This window comes from Nicotiana tabacum, chromosome 20 (genome assembly GCF_000715075.1).
Source record: "Nicotiana tabacum cultivar K326 chromosome 20, ASM71507v2, whole genome shotgun sequence".
Taxonomy (NCBI): domain Eukaryota; kingdom Viridiplantae; phylum Streptophyta; class Magnoliopsida; order Solanales; family Solanaceae; genus Nicotiana; species Nicotiana tabacum.
The window spans coordinates 162347455-162363963 of record NC_134099.1 but is presented as its reverse complement, the minus strand read 5'-3'; the positions used below and the strand labels follow the sequence as shown (position 1 = coordinate 162363963).

General features: G+C 36.4%; 1 protein-coding gene across 2 annotated transcripts; it reads right to left on the bottom strand.

Moving 5' to 3' along the window:
• Positions 1–383: 383 nt before the first annotated feature.
• LOC107763514 (putative receptor-like protein kinase At5g18500) lies at positions 384–5832 on the bottom strand. 2 transcript variants are annotated; one of them, XM_016582008.2, is made up of 8 exons: positions 5734–5832; positions 3201–3852; positions 3000–3104; positions 2374–2496; positions 2122–2292; positions 1910–2039; positions 765–977; positions 384–694 (listed from the first exon to the last, which is right to left on the bottom strand). In XM_016582008.2, the coding sequence occupies exons 2-8, from the start codon at positions 3839–3841 to the stop codon at positions 575–577; spliced, it is 1503 nt and encodes a 500-aa protein (XP_016437494.1). In that variant the 5' UTR covers positions 3842–3852; positions 5734–5832; the 3' UTR covers positions 384–574. The 2 variants fall into 2 exon arrangements, with proteins under 2 accessions (XP_016437494.1, XP_016437490.1); XM_016582004.2 differs by having other exon boundaries at positions 5229–5772.
• Positions 5833–16509: the final 10677 nt, after the last annotated feature.

The following is a 16509-nucleotide window of genomic DNA, read 5'->3' as shown; positions in this document are numbered from 1 at the left end:
ATGTAGACAGCCTACCCTAATGCAAGCATTAGTGGTTGCTCCCTATAAGTCACACGGAGACAACTTTACCGTTGTTTCAAGGCTCCCCTTTGCGAGGTTAACCTTCAAAATATCCAAGCCGGATAAAAGAAAGAAAAAAGAAAATTAGTGTATCCACTCTCAGGTTATTGGTGTATATTGGGGTTGGCTAGTTGCAGTTGTCTTTTTTCCACACAAAAAATGCTACAACTTACAAACAAGTTTGACACAGCACTTCAATTGTATTGCAGAAACCATTGAACTTTTGCCATTGGCAAGAATAATGTAACAAAAATTTTGGATAGGACAAAAGCATGATGCATGTTAACTAGCTATACATAACCATGTATGTAAAGAAGGCAGAGTAAAAAAATGAGGAACTTATATATACTGACTGATTTTCATGCACATAAAAATGATTCTTTCAAACAATTACAAGTATGATAAGATATACCAAATTGAAAAAATTATGGATCCTTTATGTGCCACTCCTCTCATTTCAGAGACAGTAACTTTAAGTCATCAATCTGGCGATTGCCCCTGTGTGTTTATGTGTTTATTTATCGCTTCTACTCTTCATCGTCAAAATTGGTTTTTCACTGCTATCTGTGTTAGACTTCCGATTATGAGATTCTGTTTCTTCAGCACCTGTCTGGCTCTTTCTCCGTCTTCGACCCTAAAATACCAACAAATTTAGAGCATTGAAAAACTTAAATAACTCAGAAAATCTTCAGTTAGTATGTAACCTCTCGTGGTATTGGATATTCCTCAGATTCAAGCATTCGAACAACTTGACTCATTGTAGGCCTTTTATCAGAATCTGGATCGAGACATCTTAAAGTTGTTAACAGAGCTCGTTTAAGGGCAGTTGTGGAAGGCCTTGTCTCGATTGTTGGATCAACCACTTCTTCTGAGCGTTTGCTGCCAACCATCATCTTGAGCCAATCGACAAGATTTACCTGTACATCAAACAAACAGCATACCAGCACAACAATCATAATGTGGAAAATCAAGATGTGTTCACATGAAAGCATTTTTTGGACCATTTCTCAATTTGTTTCTCATCCCCTTGCGCACGTGACATGCTTTTCTCCCTTTGGTGAATCTACTTAAACTGAAATTTATTCCTAAGTCGCCATTAGACTTTTATCTTACTGTTAAATTATCTAGGTCAACCTAGCTAAATGCTTAAGCGGTCTGAAAGAATAGTTATTTCCTTAGTTAGGTCATTATTGTACATCCAAACATGCAAGCAAAATACTTGCTAGAAGGGCCAAAGACGTGGAGTCGCTCAACTAGCTCCAAAGTTCGTATTACCTTTTTTGGATAAGTTAAAGTTCAAATTACTAACTGTGGTTTCAAAAGGGCCTATAATATGTAGTTCCATTTATGAAATTAAAGCTTTTGATAGAGGTGAGATTTTTAATTCAAGTAGGTTTTCAATAAGAGAATAAAGTTCTGAAAAGATCATAAGAAGCAGAATTAAGAGAGCATAACTTACTGTAAAATGTGCAAGATCGACCGATAAGTTCATTCGATGCGCAATCTCGGCAGTCAACGTGTTTCTGAATAATCTCATTTTTCAATTTTCAGTTATTCTACCATTTCATTTTAACAAGTTCAATGTTAGCCATATTAGTCAACCATTCTCTTTGTGATGCAAAAACTAGATACTATTAGTAACAAGTGGTTTTGCTGGTTGGTTAAGTGGGATACTATATTTCCAAGATTGAACCTTAAATTCCAATAAACCTCATAATCGTCAGATAATGGGCTTTGAACTATGTGCCTGGTGAAAGAGAAAATTCGGAGAGGATTCTATAATTGTGGCTCAAAGCAATAAGCTCGCTGTAGACACTTCTTTACTAATAATAACACTGGGAGAGCATACCTCGGGGGCAGGGCGACCATAATCCACTGGATCTCTTCCGGTGATGGCTTCTAGAAGCACAACGCCATAGCTATACACATCACTCTTCTCATTCAGGAGACCGCTATTTGCATACTCAGGAGCTACATATCTGTTGTGAGAAAAAGATCCAAACACAAGGTGTGAGAAAAGAGAATTACGCGTATCCAAAATAGCTCTATAAAAGTACTTACCCAAAAGTGCCCATAACTCTGGTTGTAATGTGACTCTTCCCCGCACCCAGCAACTTGGCCAGGCCAAAATCAGAAATTTTTGCGTTGAAGTCATCATCTATCAATATGTTGCTTGACTTTATGTCGCGATGCACCACCTTGGGCTCAATTGCCTCGTGTAAATATGCAAGACTACAAGTATGAAAAGCATTAATAACAGGAACAAAAAAATGTGAGACAAGTAAATGCAAAGTTAAATAGGAGAAAACTCACGCTTTAGCGGTGCCAAGGAGAATCTTCATCCGGGCTTCCCATGTAAGGTACCCATGCTGTCGCATAGCTCCATGTAGCCATTGCTCTAAATTCCCATTGTTTACGTACTCATAAACCAATAACCTAAAATACAACAAGGATCACGATACAAAGTGACATCTGAAGTAAGTTCACTTTTCTGAAGTTGCAGAAAGCAGTTTCGTTATTTGTGGTCGGACTAACAATGCTGAAATTTATCTCCACTTATTAACACAAGATAAAAACATGTCTCTTAGCATCACAAAAAGAAGTTTACCAGAAGCCATTATCCTTTCAATTGGTACTAAAGAAGGTAAACTAAACTATTAAATGCGAAAATTTGCACATTTGCGAAAAGAGGTTGACAAATGAATATCATATCCAACATCAGCAGCAAGAGAGGATGGTGGAATATCAGTTTTTACTTTTCCATTGTATCACCTAAAAATCTTGTTTTCTCGTTTTTATTTCCTAAATCAGGAGATGAGGATTGAATCCCAAGTTTTCAACAGAAAAGGTGCAGTTACACTGCTAAACATTGTGGTAAGTTTTTGCACTGCCTATACGATGTAATGAAGAAAGACATACGAGACTCAGGAAACGAGTACCTGTGAGTTCCTTCAATACAGTAGCCCAAAAGTCTAACCAAATTTTTATGTCGCACATGACCAATAGCCTCAACTTCCACATGAAATTCTTTCTCTGCTTGTCCTCTAGAGATAAAATATCCCACATGTCAAATAATCTGTATAGGTGTAAGTGAGGAAACTAACTTTTTGAAGGAACAGTATAAGCATATCCAAACTTACAAATTATTCAGTAGCTTTTTAACAGCAACTTCAGTTCCGTTGATCAGCTGTCCCCGATAAACAATGCCATAACCACCCTCTCCAATTATATTTTCCTTAGAAAACTTGTTAGTCGCCGTTTCAAGGTCGCGCAGAGTAAACCAATGGCCCCAACCCAAGTGAGAGAATTCAGGTAGACCGGATAAAGGGGACGGGACATTCGTAGGATGTGAAGGATGATATACTGTTCCAGCAGCTCCATTTTCCCCTGACTCAAATGTTCCGTCTTTGTCTAAATAAGTAAATGAGTCTGATTGACTGGTAATGTCAAAATCTTTCATCTTGTCAATATTTGAATGAGCCAAAAGCTTATCTGAATCTTTCTCACTGTATGTGTCCTGATATGCAAGGGGATTCCTATAAAGGCCGCCGTATTTGCTTGCTGAATTTTGATCAACCCTTATTTCTTTAGACACATCAGGAATTTGGCTTATGGGTAGTGTATCATGAAACTTTCTGGATTTCTTACGAGAAAAACAAAACGGCAGCAGCAAAAGAATGATTACAATAAAAAGTCCTACAAAGATGGCTAATAAAACCCACACCTTTAGATGGAATATATGGGTTTTCTTAGACAGTTGGAAATTAAGATCAGATGCCATTCTTGGTGAACCTGCAAAATAGAAAATAAGAAAATCAAAAAAATAAAAAGGAAAAAAAAATACAGACAAGCAGCTCCAAAATGAACTAGCGATCATCTATCTTATTCTTATGTATCAATCGATCAATCAACAATGCCTTAATACCAAAAAAAAAAGTTGGGGTTGGCCATATGAATCCTCTATATCAAGTTTGCTCTATTCGGCCTATTTTAGTCAAATACTAATAAATAATTAGTCTTCTAAGGTAAATTGGCAATTTTCTGAAATTGGAGGTTCTCTAAATATCACGCTTATTCCTACACTAACAACCAGACTAATAGCGAAACCTATTTAAGTGTAACAACAATAATCAGTCTTTGATCACAACTAGTTGGCACTGCCTATCATGTAACTTATATATATTAAAGAATTTGTTCATTTAAAAATGGAAACTTTTACTATCTTAATGTATTCATAGATGCAAAATGGTTATTTCAATGGAAAGAAACCCCTCTAATTATCTGATAACTAGCAACTCGTATGATGTAGACGAGAACAACAACAGCAAGCCCAATAATTTCCCACAAGTGGGGAACTAGCAAATCATATGATGCAGACGAGAGGAGGCAAAAAACAGATCAACCATTCAATTATGTCTCAATTCCATATAAGTTGAAATCGGCTATACGAATCCTTCGTATACATTCCAGTATTAGAGGATTATCGTAGTTAGACTATTTTTTAGACAAAAGGTTTGGAACTGACATTTTGCAAGCTCAGATAGGCAGAGTTATGAGGGAAAAAGAGATGATATTAATTCCATAAATGAAACAGAAAGGATTGTTATTATAACTGAAAAGGGAATAGACTAAATACAATCAAATTATGCACTTCGTTAAATATACAAGAAATAACCAAAGCTTCAAACTTTCAATGTTAAAACAAGTGCACAAGTTCACAGGGCAGCCCGATGAACTAAGCTCCCGCTACGCGCGGGTCCGGGGAAGCGCCGGACTACGAGGGTCTATTGTATGCACTCGTACCCTGCATTTCTACAAGAGGTTGTTTCCACGGCTCGAACCCGTGACCTCCCGGTTGTTCACAGAACAACAAAAAATTGCACAAAGATTCATTCTTTACCTATTTAATTCCATATATGAAACACAAAGAATTGTTATAACTGAAAAGGGAATAGATCAAATATAATCAAATTATGCAGTTCTTTAAATATACAAGAAATCAAACATTAAAGCTTCAAACTTTCAATGCTAAAGCAAATGCACAAGCTCACAGAAACACAAATAATGTGTAAAGATTCAATCTTTACTCACAGAAACACAAAAAGATACACAAAGATTCAATTTTACTCACAAAAACACAAAAAAATGCACAAAGTTTCAGTCTTTACCTATTTGCAATGAGATCCCAGAAGCAGAAATAAGCCACCCAAGAACACTATAACACAACTTCTTCCCAAACAATGAAGCAAAATCTAAACCCCAGATCTCTTATACTTCTAAAATGCCCAAACCCCATTTGGAAATAAAGCCATTCAAATCAAATCATAGCCCAAAAAAATCAAAAAAAAAAAAAAAAATCCCATTTTTATGAAAAAATTGAGATATGAAAATATACCAAGAAAAAAAAGATAGAGGGTCTTTTAGAAAATGGAAAATAGACCTTCCTTAATTGAAGCAAATACCAAAAAGGAAACCTTCCTTTGAAGTAAAAGGGAAAGAGAAATCTCAGTTGTTATCAGTGTTTGGTAGTGCCTATAATACAGTAAAAGAGAAGCATGAAAAAAAATTAAAAAAAATAAAAAAGTTGGAGGTTTAATGATTTTGAAATTGAGTCTACTAATGAATGAGATTGATTATCAAGAATCTGAAAATTAATACTACTACAAATAGTACCAGAGTTGCAGTGCTTCTCTGCAAATGTAGCTTCCTCCTGTCTGTTGGGGATATTTCTTTTTAATTAATTAATATCTTATGTGGGGTTTTATATCTTTTTTAATGAATAATTGGTTAGTGAGGTCAAACATAAAATATTTGGTTATAAATAAGAAAAAAGAAGAGGGTTAGTGGGTAGTAATTATAATTAGAGGTTATGAATAGTGGGAGGGGACAGGCAATGATGCAATTTTGTATGAAAATACATTATTATTAATACTTAATTGTAGACTGTCGACTTGCATTATTATTAGAAATATAAGCTATAACAATGTAAAGATTGTTTATACTTCTTTATTTTTTTTAGTTGTTCAAAATATTTTAGTTGAACGATAAATCAGTCGTTCAAAATATTTGGTCTTTATTGAGATCCGATGAGCAAAATAAAACTCTTTAAGAATGATTTGAACAATATAGTTTAGCCTGCCCCAGTTTCCCATATGGGAGACCTGAGATCGATTTCCCTCACTAACAGCCTTCTGAGTTCGTCGCATCGAACTTGCCTAATGTGATTTACATCTCCTGTGTGATTTACGAGCTATTTACACAATAAACAGGTTACCAGAACACTCTATTGCCAAGTAGTACTTCGTTAAAGAATTTACCTATAACTATTTTATAAATACACTCATTCACTATTTTTTATGAAATTAATTTTCATGCTATGTTATAATATACTCCATTCGTTCACTTTTAACTGTTACGTTTTAACTTTTCATGCCTCTTAAGAAATAATAAATGAAGCGTATAATTTACCATGATACTCATATTAATTGATGCATATTTTATTAGATTTGAGAAAATGATTTGAAATAAGTAATAAATATTATATGTATAACAGAATTTTTTTTCTCTTCTCTTGATATGCGTAAAGTAACAAGTAAAAATGAAAATCTATTTTTAATATACATGTCAAGTAAAAGCGAACGGACGGAATATATTCTTTATAATAACATTTCGTTATGACAACCAAAAAAGTCCGAAACATGTAAAGCTGTTGGAGAAAAGTTTGACTTGTATGCGATTGTGCAAATATCAAGTAATGTAATTGTACAAATATCTTTACAACATTAATGTACAAAATTTAAACTCAATAATTTAGTATTTAGTATAATAGTAGTAGCATTATAGATTGTGTAGACAATGGACAGATCTAGGCCCCCTTAACTCTCAGTCACTCTGATTTCTTGAAATTCATGAAGATGGATGGCGGCATCATGGGAATGATTTATTACCTTTTAGTGAAGTTTGGGAATTTCCAGATTTGCATTTATTAATATAAGATCTGCATAAGTTGACTGACTTGGTTGGGTAAGTAATTTTCTACATGAAAAACTTGAGATCGATTTTTCTCAGAAGCAATCTCCCTAGAAATAGCACGGGCTAGTCATTCTTCGGATTTGTAATGAAAAATAGGCAGTATTTGTGAATTTATTAAAAAATAGTCGCTATTTTACTAAAACACGAAAAATTCCAGCATAATATGCGTGATTATGGAGCTCATGTGTATAAACTTTCAGCATATTATGCTGGAACTCCAGTACACGAAATTTTCCAGCATAATATGCAGGATTATAGAGCTCATGCATATAAACTTTCAGCATATTATGATGGAACTCCAACACATTATAAAATTCAAGCATATTATGCTGAAAGCTCATATGTAAAAAAATCCGAACTCCAGCATATTGTTCTAGAATATTTTCGGATTTTTAAGAGTATTTTTGTTCAGATTTTATCTTACATGAAAAATGACTAAATTTTGATTGCATTTGAAATTATGGCTATTTTTTTAATTACCAGTTCTAAATATGGCTATTTCTGATTTTTACGCGCAATCTCCTCAGTTAACGCTCGTCACACCAAACTTGTATAGTGCAGTTTTACATTTTATGTGTGATATGCGAGCTATTGTACAGTAAACAGGTTAACCAGTGCGTATCCAAAGAATAGTGGCCACGATTTTCCCAGAAAATTATTCTTAAAAAAAATTGAATTTAAAAGATTGGAGTTAGCAAGTCAAAAAGAAAACAAGATTTGGACGGTTCATACCACACCAATTCCTGCATGTCTTTTTATGTTTTCAAAATTATATGTTGACTAAACTAAGCTTGCCGGTGGCAGTGGCAATCTACTGTATGAAGTTCTTTTTTATTCCCTCAATTCTTTTTTTTAAAGTGTTGCACGTTCATTATTAAAATCATTTTAAACATTTAAATTCTAAGTGATATAAATTAAATATTTTCTTTAAATCAGTAATTAATGATGTAGAAATAACTAGCACAAGAAAATCTTAATGTGACAAATGAGTTATGAGTATTGTGGTGGTTGTTATAGTACACCTTGATCACAGTAACTTAGGACCTGAATATATGCATGCCTTTGGTAGATAATCGTTAGCGGCGAAACTAGGAATTTTCTTAAATGTGTTCAAACTTGAAAGAAGTGAAATTTTTTTTTTTCCGATTGTCGGCATTGTTGTTTGACATGGTGACGCCTAATAGATAAGATGTAGTTTAAAAGGAAAGATTATCAGATTCCCGGTAACGGAACCAATTTGTTTAACCAAAAATCTGAGTCTTTGGTCAAAGCTAAAAAGAAATTCGGGTTACTGATAATCAGGAGACAAAAATAAAATACTTTTGAGAACGATGGTAAAAAAGCAAATAGATGTGTATTTCAATAAATTCTCAATAGTATTCTGTGTCCTTACAAATGATGATACTTCTTCCTTTTATAGATAATTCTAGGTAAATGAATGAAGCCTCAGCTTTAATGATATAATCATGAGTAATAAATGACATTAAATAAGCCGTTATACAATCATTCCTATTAAATACCAATTTCGTAACGTATCAAGTATTTAATAATGAATTTGGACTCCTTTCTGTCATCAGATCTTTACTTTCAATGCCTTCTATCTGTTGGCTGTAAATAATTTAAATTGGTACGAGACTCGTATCTATACGTCGTCTCGTGCCTATTTAAATTCTTCTTCCCGTGGCTGTTTCCATCCGTGCCTCTTAGTCAATTGCTGCGCTTTGACCATTTAACTAATCCACGTGTCATGCCACATCATCTTTTAATATAAACTCAGTTTTTTCCCAATACAGATAGTCCCCCCACTTTCCATTTTTTTATCAATTAAATAATTGGGAAGTGGATCTTCATGTAAAAGGAATTTTTGCCACAATTAATGCTCATGACAGTATTAACATCTCAGCAGTCTTTTCCATTTAATGTTCTGCCCATGTGTCATTTTCTAATTGATTCCGCTATTCATACCCTTTTTCGAGACTTCTTCATTCTCACTATTTACGAAGTGATAGCTGCCTTTATTATAGGCTTTTCATCATTACACTTCTAAAGTTGACGGTTCCCATTTTACACATAACTTTGTCTTCCTTTGTCTTCTTCACAAATCTTCAACACATACTTCCTTCTTAACAATGTCTTCTTCAAACCCTAACCGTAAAAAAGGTCCAATTCTAGATCAATTCCCCAACACCCCTGTTAGACACAGAAGAGGCAGAGGAGGTAGGCTTCGAACAGGGTTAGAATCTACGCGAGGCGGCTCCTCTGGTTCTTCTTCAAGGAGTTCTATCCCAAAAGTCCCTTCTTCTAAAAGTAGGGAAATTCTTGATTCTTCTCAAGAACCCTCAGTTGATGATATCGTTCCCGGCGATTTGTCTTTTGAAAGTGACAAAACGTCTCTTCAAAAACAAATTAAAAATTTAGAAAGAGCCGATACTTACCCAACAATAGTAACCGAGCTTACAATCCCCACCATAAGAAGAGATTGCAACTGGAAGGATAGTCTCCGAATGTCAATTCCTTCCCCAAATCAAAGAATTTCTTCTTTTAGAAGTGGGTATTCTTCTGTTTACACTTACCCCTTCACTTTAGGTTTTAATCCTCCGATTGACCCAGTTATTCTCGATTTTTGTCGTTTCTTTACAATTTGTTTGGCCCAAATCGGTCCATTGGTGTGGAGAACAGTGGCTTGTTTGAGATATTTATCCTCCAAGGCCAATGTCAATTTCACCTTTTCTCACCTCATTCATCTATACCATCCTAACTTAATACGCCATGGGATTTTTACCTTAACTGCAAGGAGCAAAAAAGTTTTGGTAAATCCTGAGGATGACAAAGATCGTGGATGGTATATCCGTTATGTTGCTGTCCGTACAGTGGACTTGATTGGCGAAACAAATATTCCCTTCCCTGAGAAGTGGAATTTTGAACGTAGGTTTCCTTTTATTTACCGTACCTACTTTTGAGAATTTCAAAAGAAAGTTGTTTTTAACCTCGTCCCTTCTTGGTTTTTTGTAGCAACCATGGGAGATGTGGAACCTATTCCCAGCTTTCGTGGTTGGGTAGACTCACTTTTGAAGATTGCTTCTAGGGAGCAGAGAACTTGGAAATCAATTTCTTCCTTACATGGCTGGAAGGTCAAAACACATGGTATCCCCCTTTATATGAATTTTTTTTACATGTTAAGCACTTTTTCCTCAACTTTAATCATGTATATCCATCCTTTAATCAGGATTTGGCATTAGAGGAATGACGGCTGAAGTAGTTATGGCCATTCGCATGTCTGCGAATGCTGCTCTTGATTTGGATAAGGCTCGAGCCTTGCTGCCTAAAAGGAAAGCTACAAAGGAAAGTTCTGAAGAAGAAGAGGAGAGTACCTCCCTAATTACCAGGCCAAGGGTCAGGAGACGAATAATCATTGATGATGAAATTGAAAACACTCCTGCTCGTACCTCCGCCACCGAGCCTGTTTTGATTCAATCTGACGAGGACGCCGAACCAAGAGATAATAATGAGTCAATTCAGCATCTTTTTGACAGTGGCTTCGGGAGTGGCGAGCTCGGCCCTGTTTTTGATGAAGCTCCTCTTTCCTCATTTATTCCTATTTCCTCCATTCCTCTGCCAGCCGTAAGTATTTCTTTACCAGTTTTGACGACTTCCGTTCTTTTGCCAGTTTCTACCGCTCCTATATCCGTTCCCTTGGTTGTTTCTATCGCACCTGCTTCCGCTCCTGTGTTGGTTTCTACATCTTTTCCTTCCATTCCTTCCACTGCTCCTCGTCCCTCTGTTCATCATACAGAGACAGGTTCTAGCAATGGAAGTATGACTATGAGAAGTGTTACTTTGGAGGTTCCTGCCAATCATAGCCTCTTGAGGAAGACCGGCAGAGCCGATGTTTGGCTCGAACCTCTAATTGGAGATATCGAGAAGAAGAAGATGGAGAGACATAGTTGCTTAACTCTGATGAATGACGTAGTTCATTCTACTTTTAAGGTATTTTTACCAACAAGTTTTTTTTTAATTATCTTCAATCTCTCATTTCAATGACTTACCTCTGTAGGCTAAACTTATTGGCACGAAATTAATGGGAAGAATTTCCCTACTGGAAAGAAAAGCTCGTGAGTCTGAAAAGACTGTCCACGAGGCCGAAGAAATAGCTAGGGGAGCCCAGCTTGAAGCAACCAATTGGAAGGAGCAGTTCGAGAATGCTCAAGGGACCATAGAGGAGTTGCAAGAAGATAAAAATCTCCTGGAGCAGCAAAACCGTGGTTTAACTTCTGAACTGGCAACTGTCAAAGCCTCTTCAAGCCAATTGAAAAGAGACAAAGAGCTTTTGGAATGCTCTTTGTCAGAACAATTATCCAGGGCTAGTGAAGAAGTTAGGGAGCTGAAGGCACTTTTGGCTAGGAAGGAAGAATATGCAGGAGAGTTAGTGCAAAGCTTGACTCAAGCTCAGGCTGACTTACAGACTTCTTCTGACGAGATTCATGCCTTGAAGAGTTCTTATGCTTCTCTTGAAGCTTCCCTTGATTCCCATTTAGCTGAATATCAAATCTTAAAAAACGATCTTGCTATGTGGGAAAAGGAATATGGACTTCTAGAGGAAAATTTTAACATAGAAGTGAGTTGGGCTTTCCTGAAATCTCGTCGTGATGTTTTGACGGAAGCTGCTCAAGAAGGTTTTGACTTGCAGTCTGAACTGGCCAAAGTCGTAGATACCATCGAGAAAAGCCAACAGTCTACTGATACTCCTTCTCCTGCACTTGAAGTTCCTGGAACAGAAGAACTTTTAAATGAAGAAGTGAATACTGCAACAATTGGGATTACAATTCCTGCTTCAGCTGAAAATGTTGCAATTCCAGCTTCAGAGGGTGAAACTTCTATGACTCAGTCTGTGGAAGTTGAAGCTTCCGTGACTCTTGCTTCCCTCATTGATCCTAACATTTCAAGCTCAGCTGAAACCGTTCCTGTTGCTGCTTCTTCAGAAGTTGCCATCGTGCCTGTGGCTGAAAGTGAAATTAATATTGCAACTTCTGATGTGCTAACCCCTTCAATTGGATGATGGTTTTATCCCTTAGTTTTTAAGGGATTTTTTGGTGAAAGTCCCCAGTTATCATAATGGCGCACTTGTATAAACTTTTATTGACTAAATTTCTACTTAGTCTTTTTAATTATATTAAGAAGTTTTGTTAGTACTTTAATGTGTTCTATTCTTGCCTTTTCCTTACTTATTTAGGACTTATAGAATAGTTTAGCATTTTTATCCTTTGAAAATGCTTATTGATTCTTCCCATGACTTATTAACATGAGGCTTATAAAAGAGGGCCCTTTTATTTTATCGACACTTAATGAAGAAGACGTCTCAACTTCATAATGGTGTTATAATACGATGAAAGAAATAGGAAAACACACGTTTTGTATGAAACAACTTTGGCAAGTTTTTATTCATAAACTTTTAACAAGTGTTTGACTGTTACATGTATTACAATACATCTACAACTTTCTCGTAACTGTTTTTCTTGTAACAGATTTGTAAATAACATAAAATAAACAAGGTTTTTCTTCATAACCTGTTTCAGTACATAGTCATGACCATATCTTTACATATTAAGAAGGGTTTGAGAGGTGACTTTGTTTATGAGTTTGAGAGATGACTCTGTTGTTCTCATGAATGCTGAAGACTTCGTAACTTTTTCTCAACACTTGCTTCTTTGTGGCCGATTTTTGTTCGATACTCGTATCTGTTTCTCTACACATATCTGTGTATAATATGTAGTCCCCCAAGTGTTTGAGCGGTGAAGTATGAAGCCTCGAGCACTTGTTTATTTCTTTTACTTTGGCCCTTTTCCTGAAACAGAAAGATATACGGGACTCGACGGTGCGATTATAGATGAAGACTGCCTAACTCGTGTGTATTTCCATCAGATTAATTGTAACCCTGGGCTAGGAATTTAAGAATACTCCATTTTTCCTTGCAGGTTGTGACTCATCATTTGGCACGAGTTAAGATATTTTGCCTAGCATCTAAAATCGTTAGTAAAATATTAATAAACCAAGAGAGAAATTTTAACATGATGATACCTGACCGTAGGTACTTTCTTAAAAGTAATATCTTTTTAAGTGGGCAACATTCCAATGTGAGGGTAAAACTTTACCATCCATTGTTTCCAACTGGTATGCTCCTTTTCCCGCAATGCCACGGACTTTGTATGGTCCTTCCCATGTTGGACTTAGCTTTCCTGAGTTAGCAGCTTTTGCAGATTGGAACACCTTTTAAGCACGAAGTCCCCAATTTTGAAAAATCCGAGGCGTGCTTTCCTATTGTAATATCGTTCTATTACTTGCTTTTGTGTTGTCATCCTTATCAAAGCAGCTTCTCTTCTTCCTTCAAGTAAATCTAGGCTAACCCACATCTCTTCATTATTAGATTCCTCCGTTGCCTGATCTTATCATGTGTTTGGCTCACCTATTTCAACTGGAATTAAGGCTTTCGTACCATAAACCATCGAAAATGGTGTTTCTCCAGTGCCTGTTTTGGTCGTTGTACGATAAGCCCATAGTACTTCAGGTAACACCTCAGGCCAATTACCTTTTGAATCTTGTAACCTCTTTTTCAAGTTATTGATAATAACTTTGTTAGTTGATTCTGCTTATCCATTCCCCACTGGATGATATGGCGTAGACGTTATTCTTTTGATCTGCCAACTTCGAAGAAATTCTGTAACTTGTGCTCCAATGAATTGTGGTCTATTGTCACACACGATCTCCTTTGGTACTCCAAAGCGACATATTATATTTCGCCATATGAAGTCTTTAACTTCTTTTTCTCGTACCTGTTTAAATGCCCCTGCTTCTACCCATTTAGTGAAATAATCTGTAAGTACAAGTAGAAATTTTACCTGACCTTTTGCTTGTGGAAGTGGACCTACGATATCCATTCCCCATTTCATAAAGGGCCATGGGGCTAAAACAGGATGTAGTAACTCAGCTGGTCTGTGCATATTATTGTCGTACCTTTGACATTTATCACATTTGGACACGAAACTGGTTGCCTCTTCTTCCATCTTAGGCCAATAATATCCTGTGAGAATTAACGTTCTTACCAGTAACTGTCCTCCTGCGTGATTCCCACAATGTCCTTCATGTACTTCTCTCATGACATATTCGGTTTGAGAGGGTCCGAGACACCTTGCTAGTGGTCCACCGAACATCTTTCGATAAAGATTTCCTTGATATAAACAATATCGTGCAGCTTTTTTGCGAAGCGCGTAAGCCTTTCCTTTGTCATTAGGCACGGTTCCGTGCTGTAAAAAGGCAACAATTTCATTTCTCCAATCCCATGTTAGATGATTAAAATTTACCTCGTTTTTATCAGGTTCAAGAACGGAATGAAATAGATGTATGACTGAAGCATCTGTATTGTTTGCCACGTCTGCTGCGGATGCAAGGTTTGCTAAAACATCTGCCTCTACATTCTCATCTCTTGGGATCTGCACTACTTTCCAAGTTTGGAATTGCTTTATTAACTCCCGTACCTTTGCGAGGTATTCTTGCATTCGTGACTCTCTGGCTGTATAAGTCCCCAGCATCTGATTAACCACGAGTTGAGAATCACTCTTGATTATAATCTGTGTTATGCCGAGTTCTCGTGCCAATTCTAAACCTGCAATTACAGCCTCATACTCTGCTTCATTGTTAGTTATAGAATGACATTTTATAGCCTGTCTAATGGTCTCACCTGCAAGTGGTACGAGGACTATTCCTAGGCCTGCCCCTTTTACATTAGATGAACCGTCAGTGTATAAAACCCAAGTCCCGGGTTCGCACCATTAAAAACTAGTAATTCTTTTTCTGCTTCTAAATGCATCCCCTGGCTAAAATCAGCCACGAAATCAGCTAGTACTTGAGACTTTATAGCGGTCCTGGGTTGATAAATAACTTCATACTCACTTAGTTCTATAGTCCATTTTTCTAATCTTCCTGAAAGTTCGTGTTTATGCAAAATATTTCGAAGTGGAAAAGCAGTAACTACTACAATGGGATGACATTGAAAATAAAGTCTTAACTTTCTAGATGCCATGATCAAAGCTAATGCTAATTTTTCTAGCTGTGGGTATCGTGTCTCAGCTTCCAATAAGGACTTACTTACATAATAAATAGGAGATTGTTTACCTTGGTCCTCGCGGACTAAAACAGCACTTACTGCGACTTCAGATACGGCCAGATAAATGAGAAGTTTTCCCCCACCTTCGGTTTTGCCAACAACGGTGGTTTGACAAATAAGCTTTCAAATTTCTAAGGGCTTGTTGACAATCTTCATTCCATTCAAAATGATCTTGCTTTTTAAGTGCAGAGAAAAACTTAAAACACCTTTCCGAGGATTTGGAAATAAATCTCCCCAAAGCTGCAATTCTTCCCGTTAATCTTTGTACTTCCTTTTTATTAGTAAGTATATCCGGGATTTCTTCTATTGCTTTGATCTGAGAAGGATTCACTTCAATACCACAATTAGAAATAAGAAAACCCAAAAACTTACCTGATGCAACTCCAAATGCACATTTTTCTGGGTTGAGTTTCATATTAAATTTTCGCAAAATTTCAAAAGTAACAGATAGATGAGAAATATGATCGTGAGATGCTGGGTTTTGACGAGCATATCGTCTATATATACCTCCATTGTTTTCCCTAAATGTTCTTGGAACATTTTGGTGACCAACCTTTGATAGGTTGCCCCAACATTTTTGAGGCCAAAGGGCATTACTTTATAACAGTAAGTCCCACTGTCTGTGATGAAAGAAGTTTTTTCTTCATCACCAGGATCCATTTTAATTTGATTATATCCTGAGTATGCATCTAAAAAACTTAAAAGTTCATGACCTGCGGTTGCATCAATCAGTTGGTCTATATGCGGTAAGAGAAAGGAATCTTTTGGACAGGCTTTATTTAAATCGGTATAATCTACACAAACACGCCACTTACCATTTTTCTTGGGTACGACCACCGTATTAGCTAACCAAGTAGGATATTTTACCTCACAGATTGATCCGATTTTTAATAATTTTTGGACTTCATCCTGAATCACCTGGTTCTTGAAAGCACCTTGTTTCCGTTTCTTTTGCTTTATTGGTGTGAAAGAAGGGTCCTCATTGAGTTTGTGAGTCATCACATTTGGTGGAATCCTTGTCATGTCAGCGTGGGACCAAGCAAAGTAGTCTAAGTTAGCTTTTAAAAATTCGATTATCATACCTCGCATGTTCGTGCTTAAATTGGCCCCGACATAAACCTTCCGTTCAGGCCATTGATCAAATAACATCACTGCCTCAAGCTCTTCAATTGTCGTTTTGATGCTTTCATTTTCTTCAGGTTCTTGAATTGTGTCAGGTCTTGAGTCCAAATCCGTCTTTTCCTGTTCAGTTGAAGTTT

What these genes read in the sequence shown, in the direction of transcription:
- LOC107763514 (XM_016582008.2), bottom strand. Translation starts at nt 3,841, where the DNA reads ATGGCATCTGATCTTAATTTCCAACTGTCTAAGAAAACCCATATATTC. An exon ending in CTCCTTGGCACCGCTAAAGC is followed by an intron (nt 2,293 to 2,373) that starts GTGAGTTTTCTC and finishes TCATACTTGTAG; the next exon opens with TCTTGCATATTTACACGAGG. An exon ending in AGAGTTATGGGCACTTTTGG is followed by an intron (nt 2,040 to 2,121) that starts GTAAGTACTTTT and finishes TTCTCACAACAG; the next exon opens with ATATGTAGCTCCTGAGTATG.